This window comes from Zingiber officinale, chromosome 5A, assembly GCF_018446385.1.
Source record: "Zingiber officinale cultivar Zhangliang chromosome 5A, Zo_v1.1, whole genome shotgun sequence".
Classification (NCBI taxonomy): domain Eukaryota; kingdom Viridiplantae; phylum Streptophyta; class Magnoliopsida; order Zingiberales; family Zingiberaceae; genus Zingiber; species Zingiber officinale.
The window spans coordinates 66,134,280-66,156,296 of NC_055994.1; the positions used below are offsets into that span (position 1 = coordinate 66,134,280).

A 22,017-nucleotide genomic window follows, 5' to 3' on the forward strand; every position below is an offset into this window, starting at 1 on the left:
TGTAGTTTGGGTCAAGGTGGAATGCAGGTATGCTTTGTATATTTGTTAATCAACGTAACACATCGTAGTTAACATGTCCTAGTCTACCATGCCACAAATATGAAGACTCAAGCATATAAGTGGAAGAGCTTTCATTTTTATTTATCTTGGGCCTAATGGTCATTACATTGAGCTTGAATAGCACATCAGATATATAACCTCTTCTTACAAATATTCCATTCTTAGACAATACAACTCTGTCCGACTCAAAAATAATATGAAAGTCATGCTTGCTTAATAGTGATCCAGATACTAGATTCTTCTGAATCTCCGGAACATATAGCATATTGTTCAGAGTAAGGTCCTTGCCCGAGGTCATCTTTAGCACCACCTTTCCTTGGCCCATGATGTTCGAGGTTGCTGAGTTCCCCATGAACAGCTTGTCTCCAGTGACTTCTTCAATGTTGTGGAGCAACTCCTTATTGCAGCAGACATGTCTGGTGGCTCCAGTATCGATCAACCATTGACCACAGCGTAGAGGTCGTCCATTTCTGGTTCTTCGTTCAAGTTGGCCTCCTGCTTCTTCTTCGGCTTCCTACACTCCGAAGATTTGTGACCCACTCGGTCACAGTTGAAGTACTTCTCAGAGAACTTCTTTTTGTTGATGCCTCCTCTGGGTCCCATCTTGGAAGACTTAGGGTTCTTCCGTTTCGAGTTTTGACCGTGCTCGACCACGTTAGCTTTCACAGTAGCCTGAGAGAATAGTTTTCTCTCTAAACTCTTATTGTCTTCTTCGATGCGAAGTCGAATAATGAGTTGCTCCACATTCATCTCCTTCCACTTGTACTTCAAGTAGCTCTTGAAGTCCTTCCAGCCGGGAGGTAGCTTCTCAATGATAGCAGCCACCTGGAAGGTTTCACTCAGAACCATTCCTTCTAAGTGGATCTCGTGCAAGATCACCTGAAGCTCCTGGACTTAGCTGATTACCGTCTTGGAGTCAACCATCTTGTAGTTCAGGAATCAGCCCACGATGAACTTCTTGGCCCCTGCATCCTCCGTCTTGTACTTCTTGTCCAGGAACTCCCACAGCTCCTTAGTCGTTCTCTTCATGTTATACACAGCGTACAGCTAGTCGACAAGGCAATTGAGGATGTAGTTTCGGCAAAGGAACTCAGAATGAGTCCATGCCTCCACTGCACTGATGATCTGCGCATCAGCATCCTCAGCACGCTTGGGAGGGTCCTCGGTCAAGAACCGAGCCAGATTGAGCATGGTCAGGTAGAAGAGTATCTTCTGCTACTGAACTTCTCTAGCTTTTCCCCGTGGTTGATTGGCACAGTTCCAATTGGGGCGGTGGGGCCTGCATGTGTTGAGCCTGTTGCATCTCAACATTTCGTTCTGTGGCCATCTTAATAGAAGCGAATTTGTTTCAAGATTGTTGGAAAAATAATCTGTTACCGGAGAATTTTAGGGACTTAGCTAAATTTAAAATTACATAGAATTTAAATTCAACTTATGATAGAGATGACCTGAGTGGATAATGTCAGACTGCCAGTAAGAGTTGGTTTCTGCTACATGCCGAAAAGCGGCAGATTAGACTCAGTCGTCGAGCGGGCAGATCTACTGAGCAGCAGGTCTGTGTTGCCGAGCCGAGCAGTCGAGAGCATAGAGTCCGATTGGATAGAGCAGTTATCTAACCAGAGAGACCGACCGAGTAGTATGGTCAGGCGGGCAGTAAGGTCGACCAAGCAATATAGACAGAGCAGCTATCCAACCAGAGAGACCGACCGAGCAATATGATTAGGCGGGCAGTAAGGTCGACCGAGCAATACGGTCGAGCGGGCAGAAAGGCCGACCAGGTAGACAGGCTTGGCGAGAGGCAGGTCGGCCGAGCGATCAAAGAAGTCGATTGGGCAGATGAAGAGATCGACCGGGTGAGTGGAGAGGTCAGTCGAGCGAAGGGGCCGACCGGGCGAGCTGACCGAGGCTTGCAAGAGTCGCAGTTTCCTTGAAACAGATTCGCCCCACTTCCAGTTGTGCTTCGAGGCTTACTAGGATCGTCTGTTTCCTAGGATACAACCGTTGACCGAGAATCCCACCAAGCACTGGTGGCACCCGAATGCTATCACGGGCAGATCAACGGTAGCGTTAATGGTCAATTATGCAATAATCTCGAATTTAATACATCAGTTACATGGCATCAAAAGGTTGGTTATTCCACTTGAGCAAATTTTCCCCCAACTGGTCCGGCATTCGCCGCGCGCATGTCGTGCCCGCACACGAGTCAACATAGTTCAATACAATCCAGATCATGGATTTGCACCCCGCCTACACACCCACACATAAGAGAGAATCTCTCCCCATACATTTATTCACATCCTCAATGCATGTGAATCAATATAAACTAACCAACATTTCTTGAAGCTCCCAATGTAGGACTAAAATTTCATTCTTAATAGAACTTCTATCCTTTTCCACCTCTTTTCCATTCATACATATCTAACAATTTATACCTATTTTATGACAAAAATTGAATTTATCGATAGGCTCTAAAGATATCCGTATATTTTTATTTTAATTCAGGTAGCTAGATCCTTACAGACCTAATTAATCCTAGACCATCCGATAAATCCATAAGCACTCGTGGTAATTCTCCCTAACAACTGGAACTCCACAATCAAAAATCCACTGTAAAATTTGCCTTTACCTCAGAGTTTTGAACTATGATATTCCATGAAATATCTTAGTATTGCACCGTGTCCGTGGGGCTAAAGGTATCCATATTTACAAGATATCTATATTTGCTTAGTATATCCAAGTGTTACTCAGTAGTCTTATAATCAAACATGAACCCATAAAAACAAAATGGAACTAATTAATAAAAAAAATGCCCTAAATGATTTAATTTATTTTCAAAGTTTTCATTTGTTATTTTACTTTTATCTAAGCGTCCATAAGACATCATTATCAATTTCCTTCATTTGAAAAATAATTCTAAATATTTTCCAAAATTGTAACGCTATATTTTATATTAAAATATTTAAAAACCAAGTACTATTCCTAATTGAAAATCTTAGCCTTATAGAAAAGGAATTTTATCAAATACAAAACATAATAGTGTTTCATAACTTGAAATTGAAAAGAAAAAAAAGTTGAGGTATCAATTACAGATAAGTGTAATCTTTGAATATTATTACGGAAATTTGAGATATTATTATGGAATTCTGTCCTGCTAAATCACATGCCATGCAACACATGGCCCGAGAGAGCCAGCAACTTGTGTACTCGTGTCAATCCGTTGATCAAGAGAACAGGCAGATGAGCATCATCATTGTCGCAGCGACCAGGCAATATTTTTTTTGGGAAAATTTAATTAAGTTATTCAGATTTTACAATCCAATCAATTCACAAACAAATCATTTCTCCTAATTTACTCATCCAATAAATTCAAAAATATTTGTACAATTCATCCGATTGCGAAGTTGAAAATCCACTATAAAATCTATCCGTGTCTCGGCACTTAATTCGTCCATTGAGTAAATTCGGACACGCTCATGATAATTTACCCAATACCGTCCTTCACAATCGAAAATTTATTATAACATCTATCTCGGGCCCTGTTCAATTTTGAAATGCCATACCCTGTAAATTCTCCAAAATGACTTGCTGCTACATCATGCTGAGCGGCAAGTAACGAGGCATTATTTTTTTTTAGTAATTTATATTTTTAATTTTTTTGAATCGATTAATTTTGAAAATAATTGATCCGATCGTATAAAAATTTTCTATCGATCATTAGGATGAATTATCAAGCGCTCACAAAAATTCATCCAAGACATCAGCATTCTTAAATTTATACAGTATATTGCAACTGAAATTTAAATCTTTGATATTTAGTTAATCATTTGAAGAGCCTAAGGGTATCTTCAATGTAAGGTTTTGAAAGAGATTTGTAAAATAAAAAAGTTCTAATTATTGTGAATACAACGTTTTAATTTTGTATTTCAAGAGTAGTAATGAAGTTTCAAAAATATTTTTTTTCCTTAAATTGATATAATATGCATATAGTCATATAATTACATGTTATTAATTAGATCACACAAAAATCACTCTAACTATTAGAGATGTTTCAATAGATTTTTAGAATGTTGATGTGGCATGATGTGACATTGAATTCGTAAAAAAAAAATTTATAGAATTTTAACTATTGAAATTGTCCTAACTACTGCACCATATTCTCGGAGGCTGGGAGGCTAAGCAACAACGCATTATTGAACAATAGAGAAAACAATCTGAATTCCTATTGCGACATTGAATTCATAAAAAAATATTGTAGAATTTTAACTATTAAAATTGTCCTAACTACTACATCATATTCTCAGAGGCTGGGAGGCTAAGCAACAACGCATTATTGAACAATAGAGAAAACAATCCGAATTCCTATTGCGACATTGAATTCATTAAAAAAAAAATTGTAGAATTTTAACTATTAAAATTGTCCTAACTACTACACCATATTCTCGGAGGCTGGAAGGCTAAGCAACAACGCATTACTGAACAATAGAGAAAACAATCCGAATTCCTATTGCGACATTGAATTCATAAAAAAAAAATTGTAAAATTTTAACTATTAAAATTGTCCTAACTACTACACCATATTCTCGGAGGCTGGGAGGCTAAGCAACAACGCATTATTGAACAATAGAGAAAACAATCCGAATTCCTATTGCGACAAAGGAAGGCATAAGAATCCATGCGCACTCAAAGCCTATACGCTTTTATTTTCTATATTGCATGCTGCAGAATCTTTAATGTTTGGATAGGATGAAAGATACCCTGAGAGTTGATGGATTCTCTGCTTTTTGAATCGATCTACATCAAGTCTTACTCTGCGTTATTAAAATAAAATGAATGGTAAAACACTAACAATAAAAGGTTAAATTAACTTTCCAAATGGAACTAATATACTAAAGGTTAAGTGTGCATAAATTATACTCTAAAATCTCACAGTAGCCAACGCAAGACCATCCGCATCTAGTATTAGTTGAGCCAAGCCCGTCCACATAACTTCCCCCCCCAAAACAAAAAAAAAAAAAAAAAAAAAAAAAATCATCACCATGTGCGACGACGTATTTCTTAATCGCACCGATGGAATGAAAGCTTTCTTTACTCTGATTGGATAACTTGCAATCAATTTCTGTTTCATCAACTACATAGTTAACTTTACAAGTTCAACTAACAAAAGTATAACACAATACAAGGCCGTAAATAGGCAGAAATTTTACAAGCATGGGTATCAAAATATTTAGTTGAAACCTGCAAATCAGCCATGCTAAGAAAACAACAAAAAGCGTCATGTAGAATTTATGCTACTCTTCTCAGAATTTTCCGTGAATTGCCTTGAAAAAGATGATGTCCCTTTTGAGTATAGCAAGTCATAATGAGAACTTCTGATTGATTCCTACAGGAATTGGTGAAAAGAATACATGGAAATCAACATTTTCAATCTCAGATTCATTAACTACATTTTTTTTTATGCAGTGGGATGACATGAGAAGCTTCTTATGTTCACCCGGCCAAAAAATGTAATCTTAAAAAAGATTAGGCAAGTGATCTTGCTGAGCCACTTATGCGCAAGTGTTTGTAACCTTCAAATGATTAGGAAGCTGATCTTAGCTACTTTTATGCCAGTGTTAAGATGTGCAGGGCCATTCATATCCGACTTGTAAGGTTGATACCCCATGCAATTCTTACTATAGCCAAAATTACCTCTGAGAAGACAATTTCTCTTCCGAGCTCAATTTTTCAGCAGCACTAAGTAGTAAATCCATTGACCGAATGGCCTCAATAGACTGCTCACCTCCATTGTGTTGCTGCAATATCCATTCCTCGTATCTTCTCATTCCATCCCTTGCTCTTGCAACATTGCACGGGACACAATACCATTTCCCCGTGGGTATTATTGCACGAGGTGGTTTCATGCAGTAAGTGTGGTAGGCCTCGTCGCAGCCATCGCACAAGACAATCCTGTCATCATCCCTGTCACAGAGGCAAGCTCTGCATAGACAGGATGGGCAATACCAACATGATCGGTTCTGTTGCTGAGCACTAGCAATCTGACTAGTCCTTAAGCATCTTAAAAGAACTTGTGAATATCAAGAACCTCGACCTCAGCCCTTATCCTCTCCAATACATATTTTGCACAAGCGTACCACAATATGTTTGGATGGTTCATCTGGATCTGCAGACTCCATACTAGAGACTGAGGTATCTCCGGAATAGGTAACTGTCTTGATCGTGCTTCCATTCTCATCAAGGTCTTCCGCTATCTCAGGAAATTCAAGCCTATCACATACCACACAGTTCCGGTGAAAGCTTCGTTTCTTATTACCTGTGTAGACTGGATCAGCAGAATATTTATGGTGCAATCGACAGGCAGCACAGAACCAGCTTCGGGTGGGAATGTCTTTGATAGAGTAGTCAATACAGGAAAAATGGTACATTGCCTTGCAACCATCACATGGGAGGCTGTTATCCCCATTTGCTTCAGCTTCACACTTCTTACAAGTAGAAGTACAATTTCGAATAGACGACTCCATATGATCAGGTTTTGTGGAACAATCTGGTCCAGCAGTTAACTGTTTGACAGCATGTGTTACAACTGAATTCTTCCCTAAAACACTTAGTTGACAAGTCTCCTGCAAAAGAACCATGAAGCTGAAAAACTGCAGAAACAACAATTTCAGAATGCAAATTATACATACATAAATGATTACACCAAGTTAACCAAACGTTATATAACAAACTTACCTCTGGTTTAAACGCAAAAACTACATTTAACTAGTTCTCCACAAATGATTACTAATTTTATGTTCAGTAAATTTGGTTGCAAGGAACAAAATTTAAAAAACACATGGAGGTAAGCATGTAATACAACTTCCCTATCAGGATAACTCAGAGGTGTATATTAACTAAAATTGCATTACTAGATTATGAATCTGGCAGCATATTTGGATTCAAGAAAGTGACAACACTGTCCATCTAACAATCCAATAGTTTCAGAAATAAAAATCAAACAAAATCGAATGTTTACCTCTCTATGACAAGACAAGTTTGAAGCTAAAGTAGTCATTTCTTCACCAAATTTTTGCAGTTTGTTCCATATCTGAGGAATGAGGAACATTGCATATTCAGTATATCAGCAGATCCACATAAAATTTAAGATTTTTAGTTTTTTCACAGACAAAGGTCGGAATTGCTTCGCAGTATTAGCCTACAAGACCTTGGCATAAAATTAAATAAATAAAAACATTTTGTAAGCATCCACATACCAAAATTCATGGGAAGGAAAAATTAACAAGGTTAAATTACTTCTCATCTTAAAAAAGCACACTATCTAGAACACAGGCAAAAACATGCAGGATCTACAGCATATGAATTGCATGAATATTTAAAGTAACAACCTAATTATATGATGGGAGATAAGATAAGTAAGAAAATACTACAAAGTGTATGCAAGTTTACGGTGACACCAGAGCAACTAAAGGAAACCTCATATCCATAAAGCTAAATAATTGATGTTTGGAACAAGTAAAGCAATGACCAGATAGGTTTTTTGTCAAAATATATTACAATGTGAACCAGGTAGATAAAGTATACTCATGGGAAGAAGTTCAGTTGACATTGGAATCATGAGATCAGACAAACTAATCCAACAAAAACAAGCAACATTGCTGGACAGTTGACAGTTAAGAGTTAAGGATAATGTATCTATGACAGCAGATAACAAGTCATGTTAGACATGAGTATAAACCAGCAACCTATCCATTGGCACCAAACAAAACGAGAAGCTGATGCAGCAATGATAAAACTCTAGTAATTAATGAAGAAAGAACCAAGCAACCCTTCAGAAGTCACTAGAGGTTTGACAGGTGTAACCTATCTCACTATTTTGATGCAAATATTCATACTTATTGAACAAATCAAAATAATGCCTCAAAAAAAAAATTACAAAAATCAATCTTAATCAGAATTCTATAAGCATACAGGTCATTACAAATGGCAAGACAATTCAGACAGGAGCCAAAATAAGAAGCTTAAACAAGTGAGAAACCACAAACAAAAATGTGTACAGTCCATAATTACCTGCTCGACATCCTGGTTAAACAACTCTGGTAACTGTTCATAATCACCACTTTTAAATTTTGAATCAATCAGGCTAAAGTCTAAAAAGGTTTTGGTCATGTTCCCATCAAATATCCCCAAAAGAAAATCACACAGTAGGGCAAACTTTGCTGAAATCAAAATCTCAAGAAAAGCCTTTTCACACTTTCTAGTGTTGGTAACTTCTTTGTGATGGTTAGCTGTTGATTCCATAACTATTTGTTCTTCAGCTGATTTCAAAGAATCAATCTTATGACATTGAAGCTTTACTTTTGAATTCCCTAACTGAATGTCCTGAAGTCCATGAAATATCCAAATTAGAGATTAGGGTACACGCACAAGGAATGAAGAATACATATCAAGGAAGTACCTTTAGTTGTTTGCTGTCCATGATAACATCATTTGTCATCAATTTCTGTGGTAGTTGAGAATGACCCAAGGATAATGCATCATGGAGGACATTCCAGACACCTTGACCTGTGGTCAAATAGGATAGCTCAAGCTGACATTCTATTGCACTTTTCCATCGACGACATATTCTGCCATGTCTGTCTGACAGAGAATCAGTATATGTAACAGTCTCAGCAGGGTCAATTATTTGCATCTGCAAAAGAACAAGGTAAGTTAATGTCCAAAGACCACATTGGAATCTGCATACCATCAATTATCTATAAATGTTTGTTATGATGATACAAAATATATTGTAATATTAAATGAATATACAGTTAGTAACATAGAGACATAGTATTTGTAGAAAGAATATCAGGATAAGCACAAATGCAAGACAAGCACATGAAAATGATGAACTAGCACAGTAACTTGCATTCAAGTATTATTACCTCCATTTTAATGGAGCCTCAATAGATAGTAAACAGTATCTTAAAAACTAATTGTGTCATTGTTTGGCCAGACAGAAGAGGTAGAAACCATTTTTTCCTTAAAAGCTCTCACAAAGAGTTATGCAAGTCCTAAAATAAAAACATGGGGAGAAGAGGAAGTGCACTAGAAAAGGTGCTTCAAACTCTAGACTTAGCTTCCATAAATTTTATCATATTTTCTCTCACATTATTATAGATTGGAGCTACGCCTAGTTATCTCCAATACTTCTCTTAATTTTCTCTTTTCTAATTACATCATTGATTCATCTTAGTGCTTTTCATCTGTGTTAGAATAACGTCTTGTCTTGTTTGATAATTGTCCAACAGTTGGATTTATAAAGTATGACAGGCCTTACCACAATCATACAAATTTCAGTTTTCAGCCTGATGGCGGGATGACAATACCAATCTCACAAAAGATCGTCGAGAATAGTTCAGCAAGCAATTGAAATGATTGCCACGGCCAAAACTCAATAAAAATTTAGCTCCAAAAAATATATACGCAGCAAATAGAACATCAAGAAAAGTCCAGCAGGCATTTGAAATGTCAGGATCAAAATTCAAGTATATGAACATATAACCTGTCTCCCATGATTCTCTCCTAAAAGAGGCATTGCTCATTTGCATTGTCGATCAGGCTCTGACAGAGATGACAAGGAGCCATAAGATGCTAGGTTCTAAGAAACTGAGCTGGCTATTTGCACCATTTCCCCTGAACTGAGCAGTGCACTGGTAGGCCAGGAATCCTATCTTTGATTATTCAAATGAAGTATCTTTACATCTTATATATAATTCATCACATTAAACTTATTTAGCTGGCCACAATTTACCATCATCTAGGAGACTACTTCAAACATGATTGGATCACCTTAAATAACTTTTTAGTTTTTTTCCTTGCTCAGAAACATACCTAGTTAATAGTTTCATAAATTAATCAAACCAGAGACTAGTGGGATCAAACAAAATACGAGGAAATTATCTAGCTAAAAACTAAGAACCAATCATTTGAACAGTTCTCTAAGTGATAAAATATGAGGAATTATCTTGCTAAAAATTAAGAACCAATCATTTCAACAATTCCCTAAGCGATCCTGACCAGACCATGTGTATGGAAAAGGAGATAAGAAATGAAGAAATTGGAAAGAAACAAAGTAGAGAAGTGGAAGAAGGCATGAGGAGGCGCAGAATTGAGGGGAATCCAAACAAGCCTGCCACCAGTTAACATCATATGTCACAAAGAATTGAAGATGCACATTTAACAAATGAGAGTGGTGCTGGCTATGACCATTCATGTAGTAGTAATTTGTTCTAGAGATAACAAGGAGAGTAGCAATCTTGACACTAGAAAAGACAGACAGAAGGAAAATGGTAAATGATAAATATGATATCACAGAAGAATCAAAAATAAAAAGAGTGATATATAAACAGAAGGACAAGGCTTTTAGGATCAATCATCAAAATTCTATGATTCACGCAGAACCAAGTGGCCTGAATTTGAAACTAAGAAATGTATATTAAGCATGAAAATTATATCACAATAGAAAATTGTTAAAAATGCTCACTGAAGTGGATCCATCAAGAGATTAGGATGCCCAACCAACTTAAGTAGTTAAGAGTGATCAATGTGAGTATGATGAAATCGAGCATCAAAAGATTTCGTCACTCAAACCATGTTTGCCAAACTTATCAATCAATACAAGCTATATTTCACTCATAAAAGTTGTGCGATCAACACATATCATATGACTACATTTTTGAGTGACATCTTTCATTTCTTGGATCAACTTTTTAAATGTCACTTGAAAATTTATATCGCTGCCGGTTACTACAATGGGTGACATTGAATTGGTAAACTATTTGCAAGAATACTAAAACTGTTTAAAAGACTGGAAATATATGTGGAAACTAAAACATCAAACAACAAAAATTGTCCGTATGTTACAAGATTCTTAATTATTTACAAAAAACAACAAAGGAAGTCCATTGACAAACAAAATTAATGCATCAATATGACATCAAACTAGCTTCCCAAACTTGGATTATATTATCAAACTAGCTTCCCAAACTAGTCTCGTATGTCCACGCATCCATCTAAACATTCTCATCTCTACGACTCATCTACTACTCGTGTGCTTGATTTTCAGTTCTATATAACATAGCAGGTCTACTCATCATTGTAAAACTTCCCTTTAAACTTTAGAAATATCTTACAATTGATATTTAATGCTCTCCTCCAATTCAAATATCCTACTTGTATCTCCATCTTTTTACAAAAATGAATTTAAATGCTTAAAGTTCTTAATTACTAGTAACTCGTGATCTCATATTTTAATAATTGTCTTACTATATCTACTAAACTTAAATTTTATTTATTCTATCTTTACTCTACTAAGCCTAAAATATTTTACTTCTAATATTTTTCGTTAAAATTCGAGCTTAGCATTTATTTCTTCACATGTCTCATCAACTAAAACAAATACCATATGCAAACAATATGTACCATGGTCATCTTGGATGTGTCCAGTAATTAAATTGATGACTAGTGGAAAATGATATATGGTAAAACATGTTAAAACTGGTATGACAACTCGTAATTTACCTACCTGTATCTTGCAATGAGACCGAGGCTACTTGGGGTGAGCGATATCACCTTTTGCTCCAATATCAAAGTTGAATGCGCATGGTTACGAAAACAACCAAACCTTATCTCATTAAATGAGATCGACTATATGGATCCTTTGACATCATTTAGCTATATCATTATCTATATTTAAATAATAAATTTTATCTTATTTTATCGTTATTAACCAATTTTTCTTTTCCTCATTCAATGTACGTATTTGTCATAATTTCGCATTGTCTAACTAGAACATTTATTAATCGTCTAAGTACATATTCATGTCATCTTAAATATGCCTCCTAGAATTTTCTTTCAATAGATACAACCAACTTTCTCTCTAACATTTTCATTTCTTATCTTATTCATCCTCATATACTTACACATCCACTTTTCATCTTAATCTCTGTGACTCTCATCTTCTACTTATGTGCTCTAGTCATAGCCCAACATTCTACGTCATATAAATATCAGGTTTCAAGGTTTCAAAATCTTAAGTAATGTCAAAGCTTCGATCTTTGATTGGAACTCGTGTCGATAATGGATTAGTGTTGAAAAAGGAAGAAGATGAAACATAGGAAGGAGATATTGTCTATGTCGAGCATGATTTTAAATCTTATATCATGTCATGTAAAACAATCAGAACATATCATTTCAGTAAATTTTTGAAAATCAATATCACAATATCACCGGGCAATGTTCCTTTCTTTGTTTCATCTCCTCCTTTCAACATATCACTGACAGTATGCATCACAACGTCGGCATGATACTGGAATAGTATCTTTTTAGTGAAACTATGACACAACTTGAGATTTTGAATTTTCGTACCTAGTGATATCGAGTTTCAGTGATTTATTGAAATGATATGTTTCGACCATTTCGCCTAACATGATACGAGAATTGATCTAACCATCGTTTCATAAAATTTCCTTTTAAATTTTAGAGGTAATTTACAATCACATAGAACACGTGACACTTCACCATTTCAACCACCTTACTTGTATTATATATAAGACATCTTTCAACCGCTCTATCCTTTTATAAAAATAATCCTAATTACTTAGAGTTATACAAATAACTATCATCTCTTATCTTAATAATTATTTTATTGCCTCTATTATAATTAAACTCAAATTCTATATATTCTAGTTTTACTCTACTAAACCTAAAACTTTTAATTCTAGTATTTCCTGGCACGATTCGAGTTTAGCATTTACTCTTTTACGTGTCCCATCTATTAAAACAATATCATCTACAAACAATATGCATCATAATAACATATCGTGTCTAGTGAGTTCAACCATGATTCATGTAAAAAAGATAGGGACTGAGAGTTAATCCTTAATATAACCTTATCTATATAGGAAACACTTCGATGATCAGCATGAAGTCTTTACTCTTACATAACATCCTCATACATATTTTTAATTATTTGAATATACGCTACATTAACACCCTTTTTTTCTAATTCCTCATCATAAACTTTTTCTAGATCAACAAATATCATATGTAAGCACGGTTCAAAATTTCGTTCCATGCCGAGCGAAACTTACTGTTTCGCCTGTGCACCAAAATCGGCACCAGACTAGCAACAATTTCGTCACGTCATCACATGCACGCGAAAGGAGGGATCGTTCGCGCGACAAAAGGAATCGTGCGCGCTCATCGTCGTGCGACAAAAGGAGTGTCACAATTCCATCGCGACTAATGCCACTGGAGGAGTCGCGGGACACCTCCAACGCAATCAGTCCAGGAGCCTCACAGGCGCCACCAGAAGAGTCACGGTACGCCTCCAAAGGCGCAGGAGTCTTGCGACTTCTCTGGTGGCACCGGAGGAATCCCAAGACTCTCCAGCGTCGCCGAACAAGCGTGCCGTGAAGATCGTGAGCATTACTGTTAAAAATTAAATATTTTAATTTAATTAATTCAAATATTTCCTAATTTAAATGTGATATTTCGAAGAGGCTTTATAAAGCCTAATTAAATTATCCTAATAAAATATAAATATATTTAAAATTAAAAAAATTTAAAAAATTATTTACTAATATTCTAAAATATAATTTTACTGATTTCAATTTTATTTTAAAATTCTAAAAAATTTAAATTCTAATCAATCAATAATATTTTGATATTTTTAATTATTTTATATTTTTTCTGTTTTACTATTTAATTAATATTCAGATTTTTTTTATTATTTAAAATAATAATTAATTTATATAATTATTATACATAATGTAGCATTTTTTAATTAATTTATATACTTATTATAAAAAAATATAGAATCATTTTAAAATTTAGATCCATGAATATTAAGATATTTAGTTTTTTTTTACTTTTAGAATTCTTGTTTCCATATGAAGCATATATTTTTATGTTCTACTATTCTGCCAAGGAAATATTATATGTCATTTATTTAAGAAATTTTGATAAAAGTCTGTTAAATTTATGATTCTTAATCAAACACTTATAATCTTATGCACCTCACCTCTAATCATTCTAAATTGAGATAGTTGAATTATTATTATTAGAAAATTGTTTCAAATTTAAATAAAAAATACTGAAACCGTATCGACACGGCACGATACGATATCGAAACTGTATCATTCCGGTCTAAGACCGAAACCTCGACACGGGTCGAGATTTTAAACATTGTATGCAAGTCTTACTTCTATTCCTGATATTTAATAGTTGTGTAAGAAAATATATAATTTTTATTGTCAACCTTCCCAACATTAATCTAAATTAATTTTCGATCACCACAATTTCCGTCCTTAGGCTTTTTTCTATTACTCTTTTTTCATAGTATTACTCATTAGCTTAATATTATATCTCCTTTGTTTTTATATAGGGAGACTAGAGTACCTACCCTACTTTGATCAATCATTTCTTGCATTTTAATCATCAGGTTGAATAACTTCATAAATCATTCAATACTTTGCTTCCCTAGGCATTTCTATGCACATTAATGTAACCTAATTAATTTAAAGGGTAATTAAACATATGGGTTGGGCTTTAAATTTGTTTAAAAAATTTAATAAAACGAGAAAAATCGCGCCTTAAACGCGCCTTAATCTCTCAAAAGGCACGTGTCTAAACGCGCTTCATTCAAGTATTGTACCTGGGTTTAAGGTTCACTGTAAGGCGCAAATGGTGCACCTTGAGCCTATGCACAGCCGGGTGCGGCTTTTCACAACTATAGATAAAATTAGTAAACCACATAAATATATATATATATATATATATATATATATATATATATTAGATAAATACATTATTTGCAAATATAATTTTTATTGTGATAAAAGAAAGATATGTTGACTATGTTGATTATCTTATAGAACATGTTCAATCTTTTGTGAATGGAAACTAATATAAATTTTTTTGTCAATCTCATCTAACATATACAAATCACAATTGACCTTTGATTTTCCATTGTTGTGTGACAACTAGATCTATGATCAATGCTCCTCTACTAATGGTAGGTAAAATAAAATGTTCTACAATAGATGTCTTCTCCATGATGCAAGATCATGATATCATAGAAAAATAGAAGATACTATAGGCCTCCTGAGAATGAACTCCATATAAATAAAGCCAATCTAATGCAACTATCATATTCGAACTAGCCTCGATAAGATAGAAAGAGAAATGCTCAGTAGTATACATTCACTATTGCTTGGTGTGGCTATCAGTTAATTAATCAAGCACTAGTATGGAACAACTTTGAATCCTTTGGTAGCTCATGATAGTTGATTATTTTTTTTTTTGGTATGATTGACAAACTTCTAAGAAAATTTTTAAGCATTTGATAACTTCAACAAAGATAGGATTACATCAAGGATCAGCTCTAAGTCCCCATCTTTTACACTAATTATGAATGAAATCACTGCACACATTCAAAAGACAGTATTGTAGTACATATTATTTGTAGATAATATTATTTTGGTAGATGAGACACGTGAAAAAATAAATGTTAAACTAGAATCTTAGCGGGAAACACTAAAAGAGAAAGATTTTCGGCTTAGTAGAATAAAGACAAAATATATAAAATTTAGTTTAGCAATATTAAACATAATGAGATAATTATTAAAATAGGAAATGACGAGTTGCCCAAAACCGAGAGTACTAAATATTTAGGATCATTTTTATAAAACGATGGAGAGATTGAGAGAGATGTCTTACCTAAAATATAAGCAAAATGGTTGAAATAGAGAACATCGGATATTTTATGTAACCATAAAGTACTTCTAAAACTTAAAGGAATAGAGCCGGATGTTGGACTATGACTCAAGCACATAAACAAAAGATGAGAGTTACAGAGATAGGGATGTTAAGATGAATGTATGGACATATGAGAATGGACAAAATAAAAAATGAGAGCATTAAAGAGAAAGTCGAAGTTGCATCTATCGAGGGAAAACTCTATGAGACACATTTAAGATGGTACAAGTATGTACTTAGAAGACTAATAAATGTTTCAGTTAGGCGATGTGAAACTATAACAAGCACACATATCAAGTGAAGAAGAGGAAGACCAAAAAAGACTCGATTAGCAACAATAAAACAAGATAAAATTTATTTAAGTATAGATAATAATATAGTATGAGATAAAACTCAATGGCGTAAAAGGATCCATATAGCCGACCCCACCTAGTGGGATACAGCTTAGTTGTTGTATTTGATAGCCTCAACATAATAGCTATGAGATGAAATGTCAATCATATAATGCGATATATATCTGTTACACTTGGTTTTTTCTCTAGTTAAGTAGCGTGTTGCCATGCAAGGTTAGCAAGTGGCATGGTTGAAATCTAGTAACAATGCAACATATAAGACAATTTAAAGATAATGGAAAGAAAAAAAAATTAAAGATAATTAAAAGAATTTAGGCTATATTTCTTACAACAAAAGCGGAAAGAAATGGATGGGGAAAGTGTGGGTGGCACAAACATTCCCTTCGCTTCTTTAGGAGAGAGAAGGGAAAGAAACTACTAAGGAGATATTTTTTCCAATTTTAACCAAAACGATTTAACTAAGATTTAAAGGAAAATAACTTATTTTTTTAACTGATCTTAAATTTTACATTGTTAAAAATTTGATTTAGAAAACTTAAGTTTGCCTTTTGTCTTTCTTTACCTCCAAGAGTGAAGTGGGAAAATTCCCTTTTCTTTCCTTACAAGGAAATATAAATGAGAAATAAACGTCTTTATTCTTTCCCTATAAATTCATTTCTCTACTCTCTCTCCCTCGCACATTCTCTCTTTTGTAGGGAGCACAAGCTTAGAGGGAGGGTCGAGATAGATTTACAAGAATTATTAAAATCTGAAATAAGCATATAATATACTAACCTATACAACTAGTATAGTAATTGACTATTGCAACATGCGAAACATCAATCAATATAAAACACATACAGCTAAAAAAAGTAGTATTTACCACCATACTAGGCAATACATACTGTTTATAGATAGCCTAGCCAAAGTTGGGGGTGTGCATGTAGGCCACAATATCCAGTGTTTATACCCTGGTCAAAAGAAGCAGGGCAGGTTGCTGACCGCCCAGCCAACCATCCCCACCTTTGTTTTTTACCACTATTCATTCTACCATCCCTATACTGTGTATCAATATTCTTCTAGGTTACCTCCCTAACCTCCTTTTCTCCACTTTCGCCTTTTTGTTTGTGAGGAAGAAATATTAAACCATCTTAAAGCTAGAAATACCCCCCACCAAACCCTCCAGTGTAATATTCCAATTAAAAAATTTTTGTTGTTACTTGTTCGCCTGTCAAATGAAGTACACTGCAATCATAGGAAAAAAATTGCTAAAGATCAGAAATAACATATAATAACCTTGCACAGTCATGTTTTCTATAAAATTTGCTTCCTACAGGACAAAATTTGTGGAAATCATCACCCAAGAAAAACAGATGTAGAAATTTAAAACTAAATAGGCATGAGACAGAGAATTTGAATAGAGGAAAGAGAGAAAGATACTAAATTCATGTTGAAAGCATTACCTTAGTCATCTCAGTCTCAGGCAACTGGGAAGCAACTCCTGAATGCTGATTAGCACTCTTTGATGATTTGGTAACAATATCAGTGATTTTACATTGATCATTTGCTTCCTTGTTGAACATACCAACACTTTCGTCCCGCATGTCCATAAATCTTTTTGTGGAATCCACGCAAACTGCATCAACATTATGAGAATCACTCAGCTCGCTTCCAACAAATCTACAGTTTGGTGTTGACCTCTTCTTCCTACGTTTACTCTTCTCAATCAGATGATTCATTATGGATTTTGAAATGTCAGCAGGAACGTTTGGGCACTTCCTAACATGAGAAGTACCAGCAAGATGATTCTTAAGCCTAGACACCCCACCACCATATCTGATTAAGCCACACCAGTTGCACATCCAGTGAAACCTATTTCCATCAACTATCTCACCATGGTCCCACCCAATATCCCTAGTTCTACCAGAAGGCATTTCCAAAACCTACATATCAACATACAGAATCAATTGGTCTTTAATATAAAAATAAGAAATTAAATCAAAGCATACATATTATTTTATCATATACATAAATTCATTATACAGCATGTTATACCATGAAATGCTTCTACTGAAACCAAAAGGCAAAATATAAATTAGAAATCTCAACTAAGATGAACATTTTACTGAGAAACTAAGAGTTTAGAGAAAATAAAGTATCCAAAGTAAAGAGAAACATTATCTAAACATAATCCAAACCATAGCTTTAACACCTTAGTCCATACCAACACTGAATCAGTTGTCAATCAAACAGGTATGAGAACAATACTATATATATGAATCAATAATACTAGGATCAGCAACAGTTTACATAATCACATGTTTGCAGGCATCATTATACGAGTTATAAAAGCATAACTAGATTTCCAAAAAATGATAAAGTTTACATAATATAATGATATTTAGATCAGAAACTTCAGAATGCAAAACACCAATCCAATTGTAAACTAACTTATGAATCATTTAGGTCCTAACTTTTCTAATAAACAACTGAAGAATGTTACCCAATTACATGCACACAAAGTGTAACATACTTGAGTGCCTAACATATACCTGAGAGCCCCTTCAAGAAATTGGCATAATAAAGCAGCATGTAAACATTGGATTTTGCAAAACACCAAGCAACTATGATCCTAGAAGAGGATTCAACTAAGGCTATTTAGCACTTGCTTGATGATTTCCATCGTACATGTCATTTATTAAATAGCCAATATGCACTCAGTCTTTTACGTGAAACTCAAAACTTATGCTAATCTTACTTTTAGTTTGCGTATAATTCATTCTCAGTTTATGAACTCTGCTACCTAGTTTTGTCCCATCGAAAGTTTACAATAACTTAATCACAAATTACATTCCAAAACAAACTATACACATAATTACCTAAGGCCTTAAACACTATGAGAATTCTTAGCTGCATTAATATATCCATTTACTAATTAGTGAATCACAATCATGCAACATGTGCAACTAAATAAGATAGATGAATACTTTAGTTAGGAGGGGCCTCAAAGATCCAGGCATTAATGAATTTTGTCATCTGCAGTCACCAAACTGAGGGAGCATGAAAACTCTACATCGCAATGACAAGCACATATGGAAATTGAAAATGGGCATTCTAACAGGATAGTACTATAACAATTCAGTCTACCTAGGAAAACGTAAAAGTAATAATATATCCAACAATATCATCTTCTATGATAACGGCCCTGACTCGGCAACTACTAATCTCCCAATTCTTGCAACAAGTTTATCTCTTCACAAATAATAAACCCACCTCTCCAGTATACTTTTCTATGAAAGAAGGCCAGATGAAGATACCAAAGTACATTAAAAACAACGGTATTCTACAAAATAAAAAATAAGGCGAAGTGATAAAGACAAAGGACGCACAGACACCACGAGACCCAAGAGATCTTTAGAGCTGCCATAATACTCCAGGAATTAATAGTCATCAAGACAAGTAGGTAAAAAACATTTCATCAATGAGCTCAAGAAAATCAAAAAAGAAAAAAAAAAAAAAAAAAAAAAAAAAAAGACCGAAGTTACCACCTTAGAAGAATCCGCACTAGACCCGCCACGCATCCGCCTCCGCCTCCGCCTCTTGTAAGTGATCAGCACATCGCTAGGCGATTCTTCCAGCTTCACAGACCCATTACACTTCCCGGGTTCCATCTCCATACGAAGTTAAAATACTCCTCCTTACCGAACTAAGGTCCAGCCGAAGACCATCGTGCCGGAAGCCAGATCCAAAGATGCCGCGACAAGCAACCAAAGCGAATCTGAAGGTAAGAGAAACCAAGCGAAAGGATCGAATAGGCGGGCAGGATGAGAAAGATTGCAACTTGGGTGGGTAGGTTAGGTAGGAAGAGGGGTGGAAATGGTGGTGGAAGAGGAAGATTAAGAACCCTAGATTTTTGGGGTTGCGGGGATTTGAATTTGGGACAATGGGGGAGGGGGTGGATATATGCGGGAGTTAATCTATATGGGAGAACGGGTTGCCGGCCCCACCACAAACTCCTCCCATTAACCGTAAAATAATCAAATTAACTGCTGAGGAAATTTGGTCTGTTATAAAAAAATTTAAAAAAAAAAGTGGGAAATAAAAAAAAATATCGGAAATTATTTTTATTAAATTTATATGCAATTTATGTATAAAAGATTTATTAAAATAACACTTGCACTTTAGGCCATCCATCCACCGTCTCATTGATTTAATATTTAAGAATAAATGTATAATTTCGATCGTTGATCTATTCAATTAGGTTGATTCGTTTTCTCCAATAAATTTTTTATAATCTATATATTATGTGACACTAATATGATGATAAAAAGTGAATTATATTTAGGAATTTTATCTCTCGCTTTTGATCGAAGATATGTAATCAATATAAATTTATGAGGGGTAGCTTAAAAAAATCTTTAAAAAATATGAGATTTTGATGGTTATTAAATTTTTTACTATTGTCCCCTAAACATTAGGACCTTCAAGGAATAATTAGTAGGTATTTGAGGTTTGAGTCTCAGTAATGTCCAATAGAAAATTTTTCATCATGTGAGAAATAGATTTAAAAATATTGATCATTTGGATAAATTTTCATACGTTTTTTTATTTATCGTGATGATTAATAAAATTTTGATGTAAAATTAGATTGATAATTAATAAATTCTAAGAGTTAATACATGTGATATCTAAAAATAAAATAAAATAAAATAAAAAAGTGGAAGAAGTTTTATTATTTCATAATAATTCTTGTTTGTGTCCTCCACTTCGGGCTATGGTTTGTTAAGCTTTCAATACGGCTCACAAGTATAACATGCTTGCAGGGGATCGGTGGTCGGTTAGAAGGGAGAGTTGAATAGTTAGGTCATCCCCAACTCGATTTCTTCTCTAGAAGGTTAGTTTGCGCAAACTGAAATAAAACTAAAACAATGAAAGCAATAAGTAAGAACACAAACGCTAACATGATTCCTTTACGTTGTTCGGAGATTGCTTGCTCCTACTCCACAGCGTGTCCTTGAGATGGACAAACCCTTGATCTTTCGATGGATCAGTCTTCGGCAATCTCCGGCTAGATCTTACTCCTTCACGGTGGAGTACAACCTCTCACAAAGCACTCTTCTTCTTTTATAAGATGGAAATTAAGAGTAGGAAGAAGTTTATGACTTAGAAGCTTTGGACAATGACAAATGAGTAATTCAATAATAATCAATAACCTCCTTCATGTCCCAAAGCTTCTCTTAAATAGGAGAAGATGAGTTGAGCAACAAATCAACTCATCTCGACACCAGTCGACTAGCACTTCTATCAGTCGACTGATGCTACCATTGGAGATAGCCAACGACTATTTCGCAGCGCCAATGGTTTGTCAACGACTACTTACCAGTCGACTGGTAGTCGATTGATGCTGCTAGCTGAGCGAACAGAATGCTTCTGTTCACTCCCAGTCGATTGCACCAATCGACTACAACTTCCATCAATCGATTGGTTTCGGTTACACACTCACACTCATCCTCTCCGGAGTGGCCCTTGAAGCTCTCTTCCTCGGCCTTCATCCCTCAGATGCACTTGAGCCCACAGCTCCTCTCCGTGCCATCCTTCATGTTATCTTGAAGTCCACTTCCTTCAGCTTCACTCCGTTGCTCCTTGTCCAGTAGTCCCTCGGATGTCTTCCCCACCATTCTTCACCAACTCAAGGATCCAAGCTCTTGGATGAGCTTCCCAAACTTGGTCGCACCAAGTTTCTCATGTGTTTCACCAAGTCCTGCAAGACTTAAACACATATCAAAATAATATGAAAGTCTAACTTAAACTCTTTGACACACATATT

At 35.0% G+C, this 22,017-nt stretch overlaps 1 protein-coding gene across 1 annotated transcript; it reads right to left on the bottom strand.

The window, feature by feature from the left end:
* Window positions 1–5,151: 5,151 nt before the first annotated feature.
* Window positions 5,152–20,133, bottom strand: LOC121980543 (PHD finger protein EHD3-like). The gene is given in 6 exon segments (XM_042532626.1): window positions 5,152–6,704; window positions 7,073–7,144; window positions 8,125–8,436; window positions 8,513–8,746; window positions 17,654–18,133; window positions 19,739–20,133. Coding segments are annotated over 6 exon segments (2,187 nt in total). The 5' UTR covers window positions 19,868–20,133; the 3' UTR covers window positions 5,152–5,744.
* Between the last annotated feature and the right edge of the window lie 1,884 nt (window positions 20,134–22,017).